The following is a 16,000-nucleotide window of genomic DNA, read 5'->3' as shown; positions in this document are numbered from 1 at the left end:
TAATCTAATCTATAGGAGTGTCTTCTTATGGTTTGGCCATAGTGTTACAACATATTATCTCTTATTTTTTTGCTTTCACAAATGTCCTCTTAATAGGGATGTGTCTTGGATAGAATGATCCCAAAACATGGGATTTAGTGTACAAGATAATATAATCTATAAATTTCAAAAATAAATGTTGAAAGTTTAATATGGCTAGAATAAAAATTTCTATTTTCTTTATCCAGACAAACAACGTCCATCCATCACTTGTCCAGCAGAGGTCATCATGTTCACTGAACCCAGAATGGATTATGGTATCGCTAGATGGAACGCCCTCTCTACGTATGACAATTCACAAGAGACTGTGAAGGTCGCTTGTGACCATATTAGTGGTCAACAATTTCAAATTGGTTCAACGACTGTTTACTGTCTTGCAGAAGACCCAAGCGGAAACACCGAGAAATGCAACTTTGACGTCAAAGTTGTTGGTTAGTCTAAAAGTTAATTTTTATTGATATTCTTTATGTACATGCAGTAATAGGTTTGTCAGTCTATATATTGTTTAGGATTTTAGGGATAGTTGACTGTATTTTGTTTGATATGTCTACACTATCAAACTTTATGTGACAAACAAAATTTGCCCATATATGGAGACGATGATGTCATATCACTACCATATTTGGACAGATTACTCTTTTTTTTTTTGTCAAACTACTTTGATAGTGTAAACAGAGCTTTGTGTACATACAGTACAGTAATATCTACACTATCAAACTTTATGTGACAAGAAAAAATGTGATGTGCCCATATATGGAGACGATGATGTCATATCACTACCATATTTAGACAGATTACTCTTTTTTTTGTGTCAAACTACTTTGATAGTGTAAACAGAGCTTTGCGTACATACAGTACAGTAATATCTACACTATCAAACTTTATTTGACAAACAAAATTTGCCCATATATTGAGACGATGATGTCATATCACTACCATATTTGGACAGATTACTCTTTTTTTGTGTCAAACTACTTTGATAGTGTAAACAGAGCTTTGCGTACATACAGTACAGTAATATCTACACTATCAAACTTTATGTGACAAAAAAATGTGATGTGCCCATATATGGAGACGATGATGTCATATCACTACCATATTTGGACAGATTACTCTTTTTTTTGTCAAACTACTTTGATAGTGTAAACAGAGCTTTGTGTACATACAGTACAGTAATATCTACACTATCAAACTTTATGTGACAAACAAAATTTGCCCATATATGGAGACGATGATGTCATATCACTACCATATTTGGACAGATTACTCTTTTTTTTTTGTCAAACTACTTTGATAGTGTAAACAGAGCTTTGTGTACATACAGTATAGTAATATCTACACTATCAAACTTTATGTGACAACAAAAATGTGATGTGCCCATATATGGAGACGATGATGTCATATCACTACCATATTTGGACAGATTACTCTTTTTTTTTGTCAAACTACTTTGATAGTGTAAACAGAGCTTTGTGTACATACAGTACAGTAATATCTACACTATCAAACTTTATGTGACAAGAAAAATGTGATGTGCCCATTTATGGAGACGATGATGTCATATTACTACCATATTTTGCCACATTACTTTTTTTTTGTCGGAACTATTTTAGACTATGATTTCACATCCAATTAATTATCTTACACAGACAATGAAAAGCCTACAATAATGTGTCCAGCCAGTTATGAACTCAATACACTTCCATCTTTGAGTTACGCCAATGCTATTCACAATGTCTCAAAAGCGACTGATAATTCCCGTATACCTGTGACTGTTTCCTGCGATGAGCCTCCACGGTTACCGATTGGTAACACTAATGTTACGTGTTTGGCTACCGACTCTTCTGGCAATGTACAACCATGCTATTTTGTCATCACTGTAAAAGGTAATGACCCTATTTGACCTTTTTCTTTATTCTTTATTAAAAACAAACCAATTGGCAGCAAATCTGCTGAATTGCATGGTAAGGGACAATATACATTCAAAAGACAAGTAAAGTAATAGTCATCATTAAACAAAATTATTGCAATTACAAAATATATGTAAATGTAAACATAAAGTAAAAAAAATATAGTCTTATTGCAAGGATATAGTATATACATTATTACTTAATTTTTCTTTTTACCTAGCTGAGAGATAATAGTGAGTTTTTAATTTGTGACAACCTTGGTGTATGATCTACACACATTGTGTCATTGTTCATTGTTTGGCCCTAGAATCCATCAAACTGTGTCCCAATGTCCCTGCAGGTACACAATAAATTAACATAATGTAACTAGTTCCCAGAAAAATCGAAACCTCTCTAAAGCTCTGTCTACACTATCAAACTTTATGTGACAAAGAATTGTGATGTGCCCATATATGGACATGATGATGTCATATCACTACCATATTTGGCCCATCACACTTTTGTTGTCAAACTAGTTTGATAGTGTAGACAGAGCTTTATGTTAGCCTTTTCATGTCAAGTAGAGTTGATATCAAATAGTTTTTCTAAAGTTGTATTAAAAACTATTTTCTTTACATAGATGTTGAGCCGCCAATCATAAACTGTCCACCTCCAATGAGGATACCAACAAGACGTGGTGTTCCGTGGGCTATTCCGAAATTCAGCCTGGAAGGAGTGCATGACAATTCAGGCGTCGAGCCAACGGTTGATTGCACTCCTGGTCCCTTGGACATGTTTACGATTGGTCGAACCGAAACCATGTGTGAAGCGATTGACAGATCTGGAAATTACGCTGTGTGCAAGTTTGATATTGAAGTTTTTGGTAAGTTCATTAAAATCCTACATGTATTCAGATGTTGATTAAAGAAATGTATGTAATAGAGCTGTAGCTTGGTGGTTAACATGCTTGCCTTCCAATCCCAAGGTCCATGGTTCAATCCTGGTTGTAACTATACTACTCCACTCTCTAAGCCTCAAATGAGACTTGAGTTTATAAAAATAAATTATAGTTTATCCATTCTTTAATTAGTGAAATTCCCCCTGTTGAATGTGACGTATGTAAATTAAAAAATTCAACTTAAAGAATAAAATCTTGCAAGGCATAACAATTTTAAGAATGGGAATTTCAATAGGGCAAAAATATAAAATTCTAAAATTGATAAAAAATAATATATAAATGTCATATTAAACGTTGTTTGTACTTTTAGATGAAGAACCTCCTGTTATTGAATGCCCAAATGATATCACGGTCGACGCCGAGCAAAACGCAAATCGTGGATTAGTTTCTTGGGAATCGCCAAATGTGTCGGATAACTCTAACGAAGAAGTACAATCATTTTGCAACGCAACGTCACCCTCACGCTTCATTATCGGAGACTCTGTCGTGAATTGTACCGCCATCGATAAGTATGGGAATCGGAACCAATGCTATTTCAACGTCAAAGTTATCGGTAAGCACTTTACTTATTTATTTTATTACACCTTATTTATAGAGGGTGACCGTAAACAGCATATGCTGACAATCAAGTGGATGAGTGACAGTGGCTGTGTGTATACTTGTACACCGGAGTAACCCCCTACTAGGTTCTTTTAAGTGCACATGAGCGAGATGTGTTCACTGGACCTACGGTTTATAGTCCTTATCCGAAAAAACTTGTTCTACCACCAGGAGTGAGAGGGGCTTGAACCCCTTGCCGATGTTATTATGGCAAGGTATTACGGTTCCACTGTCTTAACCGCTTGGCCACTCGCCGTCCTCTTTAATAGTACATTTCATCATTAATAATTGTTGTAGCACTTCCGTTCTATTAATTCCAATATTTGAACTTTTCTAGTACTGTAATTTTCTAATTATAATACCCTCCTGTCCTATCCTATTGTCGCTGGGAGTTTTATAATTACTTTATGTAGTATCGAACAGTAATTGACGCAGCTATGCATGCTTAACGAACCTGGCATAGTTAATGTGATAGATTCTGCAACTATCACTTGATAGATATCCTAAGAGACCTTAGGGAAAGAACGTCAATAAACAACTTTGAAATTATTAAATTTATGCTAATTGGTTTAGTAATGTGCATGGATGCTATGCAATGGCTGTTTCTGTTTGTGCAGTTAAAAAAACCTCCAATACTGTACCAGAGGACCCAACGTATTTGGAGGCCGTATAATGCGTGGAGTGGTGTAGTAGCTAATTGACCAAAAAGGTCTTAGTTGGTTTAAAAGGGAAATGTATGCGCTATCAAAATCTTTTCTTTTGTATATCCAATCATGAGAAATCGTACCTATAGCGGAAGATGAGGGGTCGCTTAAAATACCTGGAAGCTCCATCCGCCATTATTGGGAGACTTACAAGGTCTACTTTATGTTTGAACACAGTCTTCACAGCACTTTGTTGTTTCGTTTCTTGTTATCTTGTTTTGTGAATTAATTGTACTAAAAAATTTAATCCACGAACCTTCCCTGCACACGCACTTTACCCTAACAAATAATATTTTACTTCCCCAGCTGATGTTGACTTACTGAAACTGTGTAAAAACCGACGTTACGGTTTTATGTTCGGCCACCCGTTGCATTGCTCACAATTTATCCAATGTAAATATTACGGCTACCACAAACGAAGATGCCCCAATGGCCTTCATTGGAACGAGAATATACGGCGCTGTGATTGGCCAAGCATAGCAAAATGTGACATCATAAGCGTACCAGTAAATGAAGATGAAGAGAAAAAGGCAGAGGAAAAACGTGTCATCGATACATTTTGCGAAGGAAAGCGTTTCGGATATTTTCCACATCCCTTTGATTGTGCCAAGTTTGTTTTGTGTCATGTGCAGGGCCACCGACGGGTACGCACATGCCCGAAGGGTACCAAATGGCATGCCCAGAAAACTGTCTGCGACCATGAGCATTTGGTGGATTGTGAGAATCGACAGATGTCTGTTGAAGAGACCGTTAATACTATAGTAGAGTTTTCGTGTACGGGACGTGGAGATGGTATGTTTGCGGATCCTGCTGACCCTAACATGTGGTATATGTGTTCGTACGGCAATGCGTATCATTTCATATGTGGACCAGGAACTGTATGGAAAGACGACTTAAAAGTATGTGATTGGCCTTAAATGAAATTTTACACAGTATTATTATAAGTTAATCTTCATTTGTTGTTACTGAGTAATATTAGATAACATAATCTCACTACTTTTATAATGGTATCACCCTATTAAATGATATGGAGCTAAAATGGCAGTTTGTAAAAAAAAGTAATTGCCTCTAAGTATTTGTCGTTTCATTTAATTTCATTTCATTTATTTATTCGACCAACAAAACATATATACAATGTACAAAGATGAAATTGGTCAGGGACTGCTAAAGTAATACGATTACTGTAACTACAAGAGTCAGCAGTCCCGTTTAACCTTTAACCTTACTTATCATAATAATAAAACATGGATGTGAAGTAATTGCTACAAATTATTCAGTATTAAGCCAATGAAATGAAGATACATTTTGATTAAAATAGTGCTTTGGTTTTCTGTTTAATATTATATATTTAGTATTTTGTCATGTTTATCGTGCAATTTTTTATTTTCTGAAATATGTCAATAAAATTGAGCTTTTCTGAAATAAAACGCTTCTCTGTCTTGTTTGTTAAATCTGAATTGTTTACACAGACGAGCGGTGACGCTAAAACGGAAACCGCGTAGCTTGTCCCACGTACAGTTTGTATCTATCCGTCCGCTTCGCGTTTTTTTGCAAATGGTCATGGTTAATGACGTTAAAAATGCTTGTTTACTGTTGGACAATAGTGCGATTATATCTTAGATTGTCTAATCCGTAATAATCGTATTCATCGTATTCATCATAATTAATGATGATTTATTTAACCATCTGTCGTTGAATAATATGTATTTCATTTTAAAGAAAAATGAAAAGAAGTTATCTTTTTAAATTTAAATCTGAAATATTTATGTTTATCGTTGAATAATATATACTTTATTCTGTTTTGGTTTGGTCGAGATTCTATCTTTTTAAATATGCATTATTTATGTGTATACGATTATAATACTATTTATAAAAAAATATTAAAATATTTATGAACGTTTATTTCGCACATGTGAGCCAATATTTGATAGCATTTCCATTTCCATTTCTTTACTGTTTTATTGGTCAATACAACGGTTGACATACAGTTTATAGAGTTTCTTCTCAGAAGTCATAAATTATAGTACCATTTAATTTAAAAATAAAAATCACCGCAGGTTTTTAATTAGGCTTTTCAAGTCCGCCTTTTCAAGTGCCGATTTTAGTTGAAACATCTGGGCACATTCCGAGCACGATCTCCTCGCGTCTCTGGTTTAAAGGTATCTCACTCATAAACTATTATTGTACTTGGTATAACCATTAAAATATTTGCTAACATTATACCAATAACATATGTATTACATGAGTGACAATTGTTCTTTGCACTTAATAATAGTTCATTTGTAATTTCATTATGGGTCGTATTTGATTGGTGGTGTGTTCTTGATGAGGTTTTGCTCCGATTGGGTGGGGACGCCGTAACTGTTTGATGAGGGAGGGGGGGATGAGTTGAAATGGATGGAGCTCATGGTGGCGACAGTTAGGCTACATGTTGACAGAGTATTATTCATTACTGTAATTCCTGAATCGTGTTCTCATTTTTTCTCAACTCTTATTCTTTGTTTTTAAAACTGGAGATTGACTCTGTACCTTTTCACCTCCCCTCCATGTACTGTAGGCCTACATGTCTCATTGCAAACTCTACTGACTCTCTGCCTGTTCACCTCCACTCCACGTCTCACTGCACGAACCATGTCACAGGCACCCTACACTAACAATTAATATCTTGCATCCACAGCTGACGTTGACTTGCTCAATCTATGCAAAAGCCATCGATATGGAGCTGCGCTCAACCACCCCTTGGATTGTTCGAAATATATACATTGTAGCTACTGCGGATATCGTTTAAAAACATGCCCAGATAACTTGTACTGGAATAAGGAAATACTGAGGTGCGATTCTCGAGGAAATGCTAAATGTGACAACGCCCGGACAGTTTCCAAATTCAACTTTAGAGGCTTGAGAGACGCGTAATTGAATAATGAAGAAATCTAAACATGGATGATGATATGGTAGACGGAAGCAACTTATTTTTAAACAACGACAAATAAATATTTCTCGAGACATACATCGGAGCATTAAAATAAACTGAGATGTACCGTGATATCGTACCAGCATTTATTTAATCAATGAAATTTAATCAATGAAATCTCTATTAAGTAACAGTAGTAAAATGTTATCGCGCGCTATGTAGGCCTAATTTAATTATTTGCATGTCTCATGTAAAAAGAAAGAAGAACTCTGAAAAAACAATGTGACACTTAATTAGCATACATGTGGGTGAGTTAGCCTAACCGTCGTCGTGAATTAGTTGCGTCGAGCCACTATAAACCGTCTATTAATTTCTTCCAGTAGCCGATTCTCGGTGCTGTATCTAAAATTATCATAGGCAAATTCCGTGATACAGCATCACATGCCTAAGTCTAACCAATTATATTGACATCATATGTAAAACTATGCTGACACTTAATTTGCTTCCGATATTGACCACTGTGTTTTAATTTCAGAACCTATTGTGGTTTAATTCTCTCATTGTTACTTTATGTGTCGTCACTAAACCCGGGAGATACAATAAATAAGGTGCATGTTTTTTTATGATAATAGATAGGTTTCGCAATCTTAAGAATACGATAACGAAAACGGACACGTCACGCACACGTATTCGTTTTCGTAAGCCATAAAAAAATCTGTTTCGCATGGCAACGAAATATTGAGGCGCGTCCAAAATATGACTGCGGTAAATTTGAGCGAAGCGCAGGTACGTGGTGCTCGGCTGCCTAGGCCTTGCGTAACATCAAAGCGAGTGAGGACTTTAAAAACTGCTATTTATCAAAACTGACTTAATAATAATAATAATAATAATAATAAGATTTTTATAGCGCACATACCACTCCAGAGTGCTCAAGGCGCATTTAAAAATAAAAAAGAAATAAATCATACAAATTCCTGGCAAATAAAATGCAATTTCTTTGGAGGGTCCCCATCCGTTGTCATTCTGTCGCGGTCCCGGACCCCTACCTAGGTGACCAAACAAAGGAGCAGGATACACATTTGCCTTGCCACAGACGACCGGGTGCTCAGAGACAACAACCAAGACAGAGGCACCCCAAAGAGAATGCTGGCCAGGAAAAGGTATACAAAACAATTCTAAGTCTAAACAACTTTAAGAAACCTCATGATTTCCATATGCCTTAATGAATAAATGTGTTTTTAATAATTTTTTAAAAGTATCAACAGTTTTGCAAAATCTTATAGAGCTCGGTAGAGCATTCCACAGACGAGGAGCAGTAACGGAGAATGCTCTGTCACCCCATGAGTGGTGAGACTTAGGCTGATGTAGAAGCAGCGAGTCACTAGAGCGCAGATTACGTCCGGGAACATACAGCCTAAGCATGTCAGAAATATATTCAGGAGCCATGCCATTTATAGACTTAAAAACAAAGAGTAATATTTTAAAAACAATGCGGTACCTAACAGGGAGCCAATGCAATATTTCCAAAGTATTTGATATGTGTCCATATCTTGGTAATTTTTTAACAACTCGTGCCGCTGTATTTTGAATCAGTTGGAGCCTGTGGAGTTGTTTTTGTGGTAGCCCGTATAGCAAAGAGTTTCCCATATCTAGTCGTGAAGTGACAAAAGCATGAACAAGTTGTTTAGCTGCTGTCTCATTTATAAACTTACGAATCCTTCGAATGTTTCGCAAGTGAAAAGACGACGCAGAAATAGTTTTTGAGATATGAGAAATCATAGTCATACCCACATCCATTTCAACCCCAAGATTTCTAACCTGCCTAGCCGGGTCAATTTGGGTTTCACCAATGTGAATAAAGCTTGGTGGCAGTTTTTCCAACTGCTGTTTTGATCCAAAGAGAACAAATTCTGTTTTTTCATCATTTAATTTAAGAAAGTTGTTTTTCATCCAGACACGCAATTCATAGATACAATGTTGGAGCAATTCCAAAGAAATGTCACTGTGTTTCATAGTAGGTTTAAAAGAAATATAAATCTGAGTATCATCAGCATAAACATGATAGCACAGATCATATTTACTTATGATATCCCGTATCGGGTGTAAATAAATAGTAAACCATTGCGGCCCAAGAACAGATCCTTGTGGTACCGAAAAGTTTAGAAAAGAAGCTTTTGAAATAGCATCACCAATACATACGTGTTGAGGTCGTTTTTCCAAATATGACCGACACCAATCAAGTGCATTTCCTTCAATACCAATATAAGTACTGAGTCTATTTAGCAACACAGAATGATCAACCGTATCAAATGCTGCACTTAAATCTAATAATACTAGAGCAGTTAGCTTTCCATCATCCATCCCACGTAGGATGTCATTATTTACACGAAGTAATGCCGTTTCAGTACTGTGATGCGCTTTGTAGGCAGATTGATACGGATCAAGTAGGCCATGTTTTTGTACATGCGACAAAATCCGTTTAGAAACAACCTTCTCAATTATTTTTCCTAAAAAACTAAGATTCGAGATAGGTCTGTAGTTTTTCAGAATCTCGGGATCTAGACCTGTTTTTTTCAATGTGGGTCGAACATGGATGACTTTTAGAGACTCTGGGAAAGAACCACTTTCAAGAGACTTATTAACAATATGTGTGATTAATGGAATAAATGCAGAAGTACATTTCTTAATCAGTGAAGTTGGTACCGGGTCAAGTGCACATGATTTAGAGGGAGAATTTTTGACAATTTTTAAAATTTCCTCATCACTTGCAGGTTCGAACTGAGAAAACCGTATAGACCTAGTTAAACCATAAGATATATTACATTTATCAGAAGCAGTTATAACTTCGCCAGTATTTTCATTTTCTAGTGAATCACGAATTGATTTAATTTTATTTACAAAAAACACAGAAAATCTTTCAGCAAGAGCTTCATCGGAGACAGACGAAGGAAGGACCGATGACTTGGAGTGATGTAAAAGTTTATTTACTATATTGAAAAGTTTCTTTTGATCACCTGTGCAGTCACTAACCAGACTAGAGTAATACCGCGTCTTGGCCTTTTCAATCAGTCCATTTACAACGCATCTTTGAACACAGTATTCCTGTCTATCCTTAGGAAGCTTTGATTTCATCCATTTACGTTCAAGTTGACGACGTACTTTCCTTTCAGATCGAATTTCATCGGTATACCACGGTTTAGCTTCCTTTTGCCTAATTGTTTTGTTCTGAACTGGCGCATGTAAATCAAGTACAGCTCTGAGATCAGAATAGCTTTCTACACTGTCTTCAAGAATTACACTTACATCAGTTATATTAGACACACAGGCTTTAATGTCATTTGTGAATTTATCAATATCAATTTGTTTTAGGTTGCGACTTTTTCTTACAGTTTTGTGTGTTGTGGGCCGTTTAAGATCAAACTTGCAAAATATGGCAAAATGATCTGACAGGCCAGGGTGTATCTTTACATCCGAGAGAAGTAGATCACCTCTAGTGATGATAAGGTCGAGGCAGTGCCCACTACAGTGTGTGGGTTCATTTATATGTTGCTGGAGACCAAACGATCTAAGCAGTGTTTTAAATCTATCCGCTGCCACATTTTTTTTATTATCCATATGGATATTAAAGTCTCCGCAGAAAACAATTTCAGACGAAAAGAGAATAAAGTCAAACAACATTTTTTCAAAATCATTTAGGAACTCTGTAACAGACAAGGTTGGTGGTCGATATATGTTAACTAAACGAAGAGATTTCGAGTTAGACGTAATATGCACATGTATAGCCTCAAATGATGCATATGTATGTACATCCGTTTTCAAGTTAACAACTAAGCTTGACTTAGACAGAATTCCAACACCACCCCCAGTTTTGACTTGGCATTTTAGTAAATTACTTTAATAAATTACTTTCAATAAATCTATAATTATATTATAATCATGAATCATTCCTGATTCAAGTGCAAAATAGATCTAAAACTATACTCGTTTTGTAGTTACGAATAATATGACTGGTGATATTCGTCAACACGAATACGCTTTACGAATAGGAAATGGGGATCAGCTCAAAAGTTTCACAAATGTATGACGTATCCGTTTTCGTTATCGTATTCGTAAGGTTGCGAAACCTCCCTAATGAAACCACGTCACTATAGTTTTATGTTTCCGTTAATTGAGTATTGCATTGATATTCATTACGAGTTACTATAACTCAACGGAAACCATTAGTCCACTTATTTATAATTATAGCTTCCGACAAAACATTGTAATATTGCAATTCTGTTCCTCTTCAGCTAGTTAATAATTACAGTATTATACCTGACGTGTTGTTCTTTTACACAGCAAAAATCTGTAATAATGTACACTTTTGTCGAAATAGAGTGCAAATGTTTATAGCTTAGTTTTGTAAGCCATACTACGTCTTTGTTATGTATGGGTTATTGAGTTACCACATATTTCAATAGTACCGTACCGTACCGTAGATAATGTAGTAAAAACACAAAACATCGTATTTGTATACTGTACTATCAGTTATATAAGGTACAAGAGCATTTGTAATAATTTATAATGTTACGCCTTATTCACACTAGGGCGCAACGCGACGACGTAGGCGCAGCGTAAAGCTTTGTTCCTACTATAGAGACAACGCAAGACCAATGACAAGCCACTGTTCAAATCCATCGCTTGTGATTGGTCAAATCACTTACGTTGCGTTACATCGTTAGGGGAAACTAAGTTTAAGTGAGTTAACCAATCACAAGCGGCAGTTGGAATGATCAATCTCGTCGTGATTGGTCAAACCACCTGCATGGTGAATATCCTGTCCTTGCGTTGTAATTTTTACGGAATAATTCACTAACCATCCGTATATTTATTAATCTTTACTGAAATTAGGAGGTAATATGCGAGTATTTTAAGCCGTTATTACTTTCACTACTTACCGTAAATATTGAGTCCATGCATGAAGAACACAATAAAGTACCTACGTGATCTATGTACTAATCTTAACAATCAAATAATAATATAATGAATTGGAATTAGCCTTCTGAATCGGTAAACAAGGCTTTGGTATTGACCACTAATTTGTATATATGAATCATCATCCTCTCTCTGACTGAGGCCCATATTTACTCCCCTAAAAGCCAATTTAAACAGTAACCGGTAACGATAATAAAAATATAGAATCTATGTTATTCCTTATGACCATTTACACACAACGTGGAGGGGACGGGCGGTTTCCACTCAGGATAGATACGTGGAACAAGCTACGTCGTTTTCCGCTTACCGTTACCGCTCGTCTGTGTAATTTGGTCTTTTTCGCAACCTTACGAATACGATAACGAAAACGGATACGTCATACATTTGTGAAACTTTTGAGCTGATCCCCATTTCATATTCGTAAAGCGTATTCGTGTTGACGAATATCACCAGTCATGTTCGTAACTACAAAACGAGTATATTTTTTGATCTATTTGCACATTTTGCATTTGAATCAGGACTGATTCATGATTATAATATAATTATAGGTTTATTGAAAGTAATTTACTAAAGTAATTTACTAAAATGTCAATGCAATTTTGATAAATAGCATTTTTTAAAGTCCTCACTCGCTTTGATGTTACGCTATGCCTAGGCAGCCAAGCACCAAGCAACACGTACCTGCGCTTCGCTCAGCTCAAATTTCATATTTTGGACGCGCCTCAATATTTCGTTGCCATGCGAAACAGATTTTTTTAAGGCTTACGAAAACGAATACGTGTGCGTGACGTATCCGTTTTCGTTATCGTATTCGTAAGATTGCGAAACCTCTCTATTACGTATGATAAGTGTTCGAGTGACGGGTCTGGAACCTGCAACCGCTAACCTGTCAAAGAACATTTACGCCTGGAAGAATAACATTGTATAGTTTGTAAACTTTCCTGAATATGTACCGCTCCTTTAATTGCATTATAATTGTCAATGGTGTTTGGTATTATTGCAACCTTAAAAAAATATTGGAAAAGTCTCCTTATTAACACTGTATACATTTACTGAATAGATTGCTTTTATATTAGTTGACACAATTTGGTCACGGAATGTGAACTTTGTAAACCGTATAAATAAATATATAGTAATTGAACTATTAATACAGTGCTGTCAGCAGGTAGCATGTTTAACCTTTTTGCCTGACCTGAATAATACTGATCCCTTCCTTTAGTCAAGTGCTAAATATATGACGACGAGGATGGGGTGTGGTGGTCTGGGGGAGATGAAAGGACGATGTAAATAAGAATGTATCATATAATTGATTAAATTATCATTATTTTTTTTCTTTTATTACTAAAAATATATTCATTTCATAATATTCATAACTTACCATACATTATCAATGTCATAAGTTAATACATTAAAAAAAAACTGTATTCAAAGAGGTTATATAAGTCCATAATATCATTTCGTCCTTAAATGTCTTTCTCCACAGATAACCAACCACCATCTATCCAATGTCCACACCCGGTCAACATCACATTTACATGGAAGAGAAAGAGCAAGCCACAGATCATAACATGGGAAGATCCAGTAGCTAGGGACAATTCACTGTTTGCTCCTGACGTCTGGTGCGATCCAGGTTCTGGTTCACCATTCCGAGCTGGCAGTGAGTGGGAAACCATTGTGACGTGTACTGCTCGAGATGGCAGTAATCTGACGTCATCCTGTATCTTCACAGTCGTCGTAAACTGTTAGTAGACATTTTAATGATTTGTTAAACGAGTTTAAACTTTGTCTTTAGTTGTCTTTGCTCATGTATGTAAGGTTCATTTCCTTTCTACAGATGTACTCGACGTCGACGTGCCTCCTGTAAGACTTACCGGATTCAGAGCTAAAGAAGGCAGCGTTGAAATCTTCAGGGATAGTTACTGGAGATCCGTATGCGACGATGAATGGCATATCAACGCGGGAAATGTCGTCTGCAAGCAGCTTGGCTTTCCGCGTGCAATTCTTGTAACTCGACGCAATTCATACGAGACAAAAGCAGTAATTACCATAGAAGAACGGGTGTTGTGCTCGGGTGTTGAGTCCAGCCTGGAGAACTGTAAGCATTATCTGTCGTCGTCCTGCAGCAAACGGAGGAATGTAGCCGGCGTGAAATGCCAAGGTAAAGAGCCTGCAGTAGCATCTTTATTGAGTTTTTTCAGAGTTATGTAGGACTCGGCAATTAAACATATATTGACACAAATATTACTTTGTTGTGTTATTTCATGGATTACTTGTATCATTACAGGAGCATATGAAGGCGACGTGAGGCTGATGGATGGAGACAACCGTCTGGAAGGACGTTTGGAGGTTTTCCATGACGATGAATGGGGAACAGTGTGCGACAACAACTGGGACATAGTTGACGCTAATGTGGCATGTAATCAGCTCGGATTTGGCTCCGCAGCAGCCAGTCAACCAGAACCAAACTACTACCCGTCGGGTAGCGCTCTGATTCACATAGTGACCGCGAATTGTAACGGCAGAGAAGGGCACTTGATGAATTGTAGACGAGGTTCTTCAAAACGTCATAGCTGTACACATGATGATGACGTCAGCATAAGGTGCACAATTCCAGGTACAGTTACGTCAACATTAAATATAGGCCTATTGCTATTATTAAAATTGCAATATTAATCAATATCAATCAATATCATATTGCTATTATTAAACACTGATTCCTGACGAATATGCACATTACCAAATTTCATTTTTCTTATATTAATAGTTCGTATTAGAGGAAAAGGTAAATCACCAAATGAAGGAGTCGTAGAGGTGTACGGAAATGGAGAATTCTCCGGTGTCTGCGCAGATAACTGGGATATAAACGATGCCATGGTCGTTTGTAAACAATTAGGATTTGAAGGCGTATTAGAAGCAACGACGTCATCTAAAAAATGTCGAGGACGACGACGTCGAGCTCCTTACAACAAACTGTTTGGAAGGATTCCGAAAAAGCCAAAGGGTAGGCCAAGAGGAGAGGAAGACATTATGCCGGAGCCTGGAAGAGAAAGACCAAACCCTCCCAGAGGTGGGCCTAAAGGATCATCAGGCCTTGAAGGGTTAGATCTTTCAGATATACCTGGCCCAATTGATATACCTAGTGTTCCCGAAGAAACACACCCTGCTAGCAATTGCAAAGGAGGAAAGAATAAAAAATGCAAGAAGAAGAAGCCTAAAAAAGGCAAACACACAAAAGGTTCCGCATGGGGATCTGATGTCGGTTTCTCAGAGGAGCCTCTTTCAGAATGGTCTAGCTACGCCGAGCGCAGCTACCCAGAGTACAGTTACCCGGAAAGTTTCAGTGAAACACATATAAATAGGAAGGGTAATAGAGAGTCATGCGTCGAAGGAGTGGTTAACAACTTGATGTGTGACGGAGATGAAAGCTCAATTGCATTTTGTGTTCACAGTGGTTGGGTCGAACAGTACTGTCCAAGTAACGAACAAGCGTACGTCAGATGTTCACAGATTAGATGATGATTTAAACATTACTTAAGCTTGGTTCCCACTAGGATGAAACGCAACACAAACGTGTTAAGCAATGACAAACGACCGTTCGAATAATCCATCACTTGTGATTGGTCAACTCATTTACGTCCTTTTGTTGCGTCTCAAGTGGGAACTAAGCATTATTCAGTGATATGGCGTACAATTTGATAAGCAATACCAAATACTTTTTTTTTCGTAACTAAAATAATCTTCTTTGTTACCACTTTAACTGTAGGCCTCTACTAATTGTTTGTAGTGTTATTATTCACGACGTTATCCCTATGTATTTGTTGATATGTTTGTTTGAAATGATAACTTTGTGTTTGGTTATTAAAATGTTCCTTTGTGATCCGTTTGAGTGACGTCACTTTTATTTGTCTGGATGATTAATAAAGAA

At 36.7% G+C, this 16,000-nt stretch overlaps 1 protein-coding gene across 2 annotated transcripts in view; it reads left to right on the top strand.

The window, feature by feature from the left end:
* LOC140050242 (sushi, von Willebrand factor type A, EGF and pentraxin domain-containing protein 1-like) overlaps nucleotides 1-15,644 on the top strand; it is a 45,208-nt gene extending 29,564 nt beyond the window's left edge. Inside the window, exons 30-37 of one of the 2 annotated variants that reach the window (XM_072095351.1) lie at nucleotides 228-470; nucleotides 1,689-1,925; nucleotides 2,569-2,811; nucleotides 3,197-3,439; nucleotides 13,559-13,816; nucleotides 13,910-14,233; nucleotides 14,360-14,689; nucleotides 14,840-15,644. In XM_072095351.1, the coding sequence (XP_071951452.1) occupies nucleotides 228-470; nucleotides 1,689-1,925; nucleotides 2,569-2,811; nucleotides 3,197-3,439; nucleotides 13,559-13,816; nucleotides 13,910-14,233; nucleotides 14,360-14,689; nucleotides 14,840-15,591 (2,630 nt within the window). In that variant the 3' untranslated portion in view covers nucleotides 15,592-15,644. Of the gene's footprint in view, nucleotides 1-227; nucleotides 471-1,688; nucleotides 1,926-2,568; nucleotides 2,812-3,196; nucleotides 3,440-4,496; nucleotides 5,612-13,558; nucleotides 13,817-13,909; nucleotides 14,234-14,359; nucleotides 14,690-14,839 lie in introns of those variants that run through there. The other variant, XM_072095352.1, reaches the window with a different exon arrangement.
* Nucleotides 15,645-16,000: the final 356 nt, after the last annotated feature.

The sequence above is a fragment of the Antedon mediterranea genome, chromosome 5 (assembly GCF_964355755.1).
Source record: "Antedon mediterranea chromosome 5, ecAntMedi1.1, whole genome shotgun sequence".
Lineage (NCBI taxonomy): Eukaryota > Metazoa > Echinodermata > Crinoidea > Comatulida > Antedonidae > Antedon > Antedon mediterranea.
Note: the sequence above shows the minus strand (reverse complement) of the source record. Positions and strands in the feature narration are given on the sequence as shown.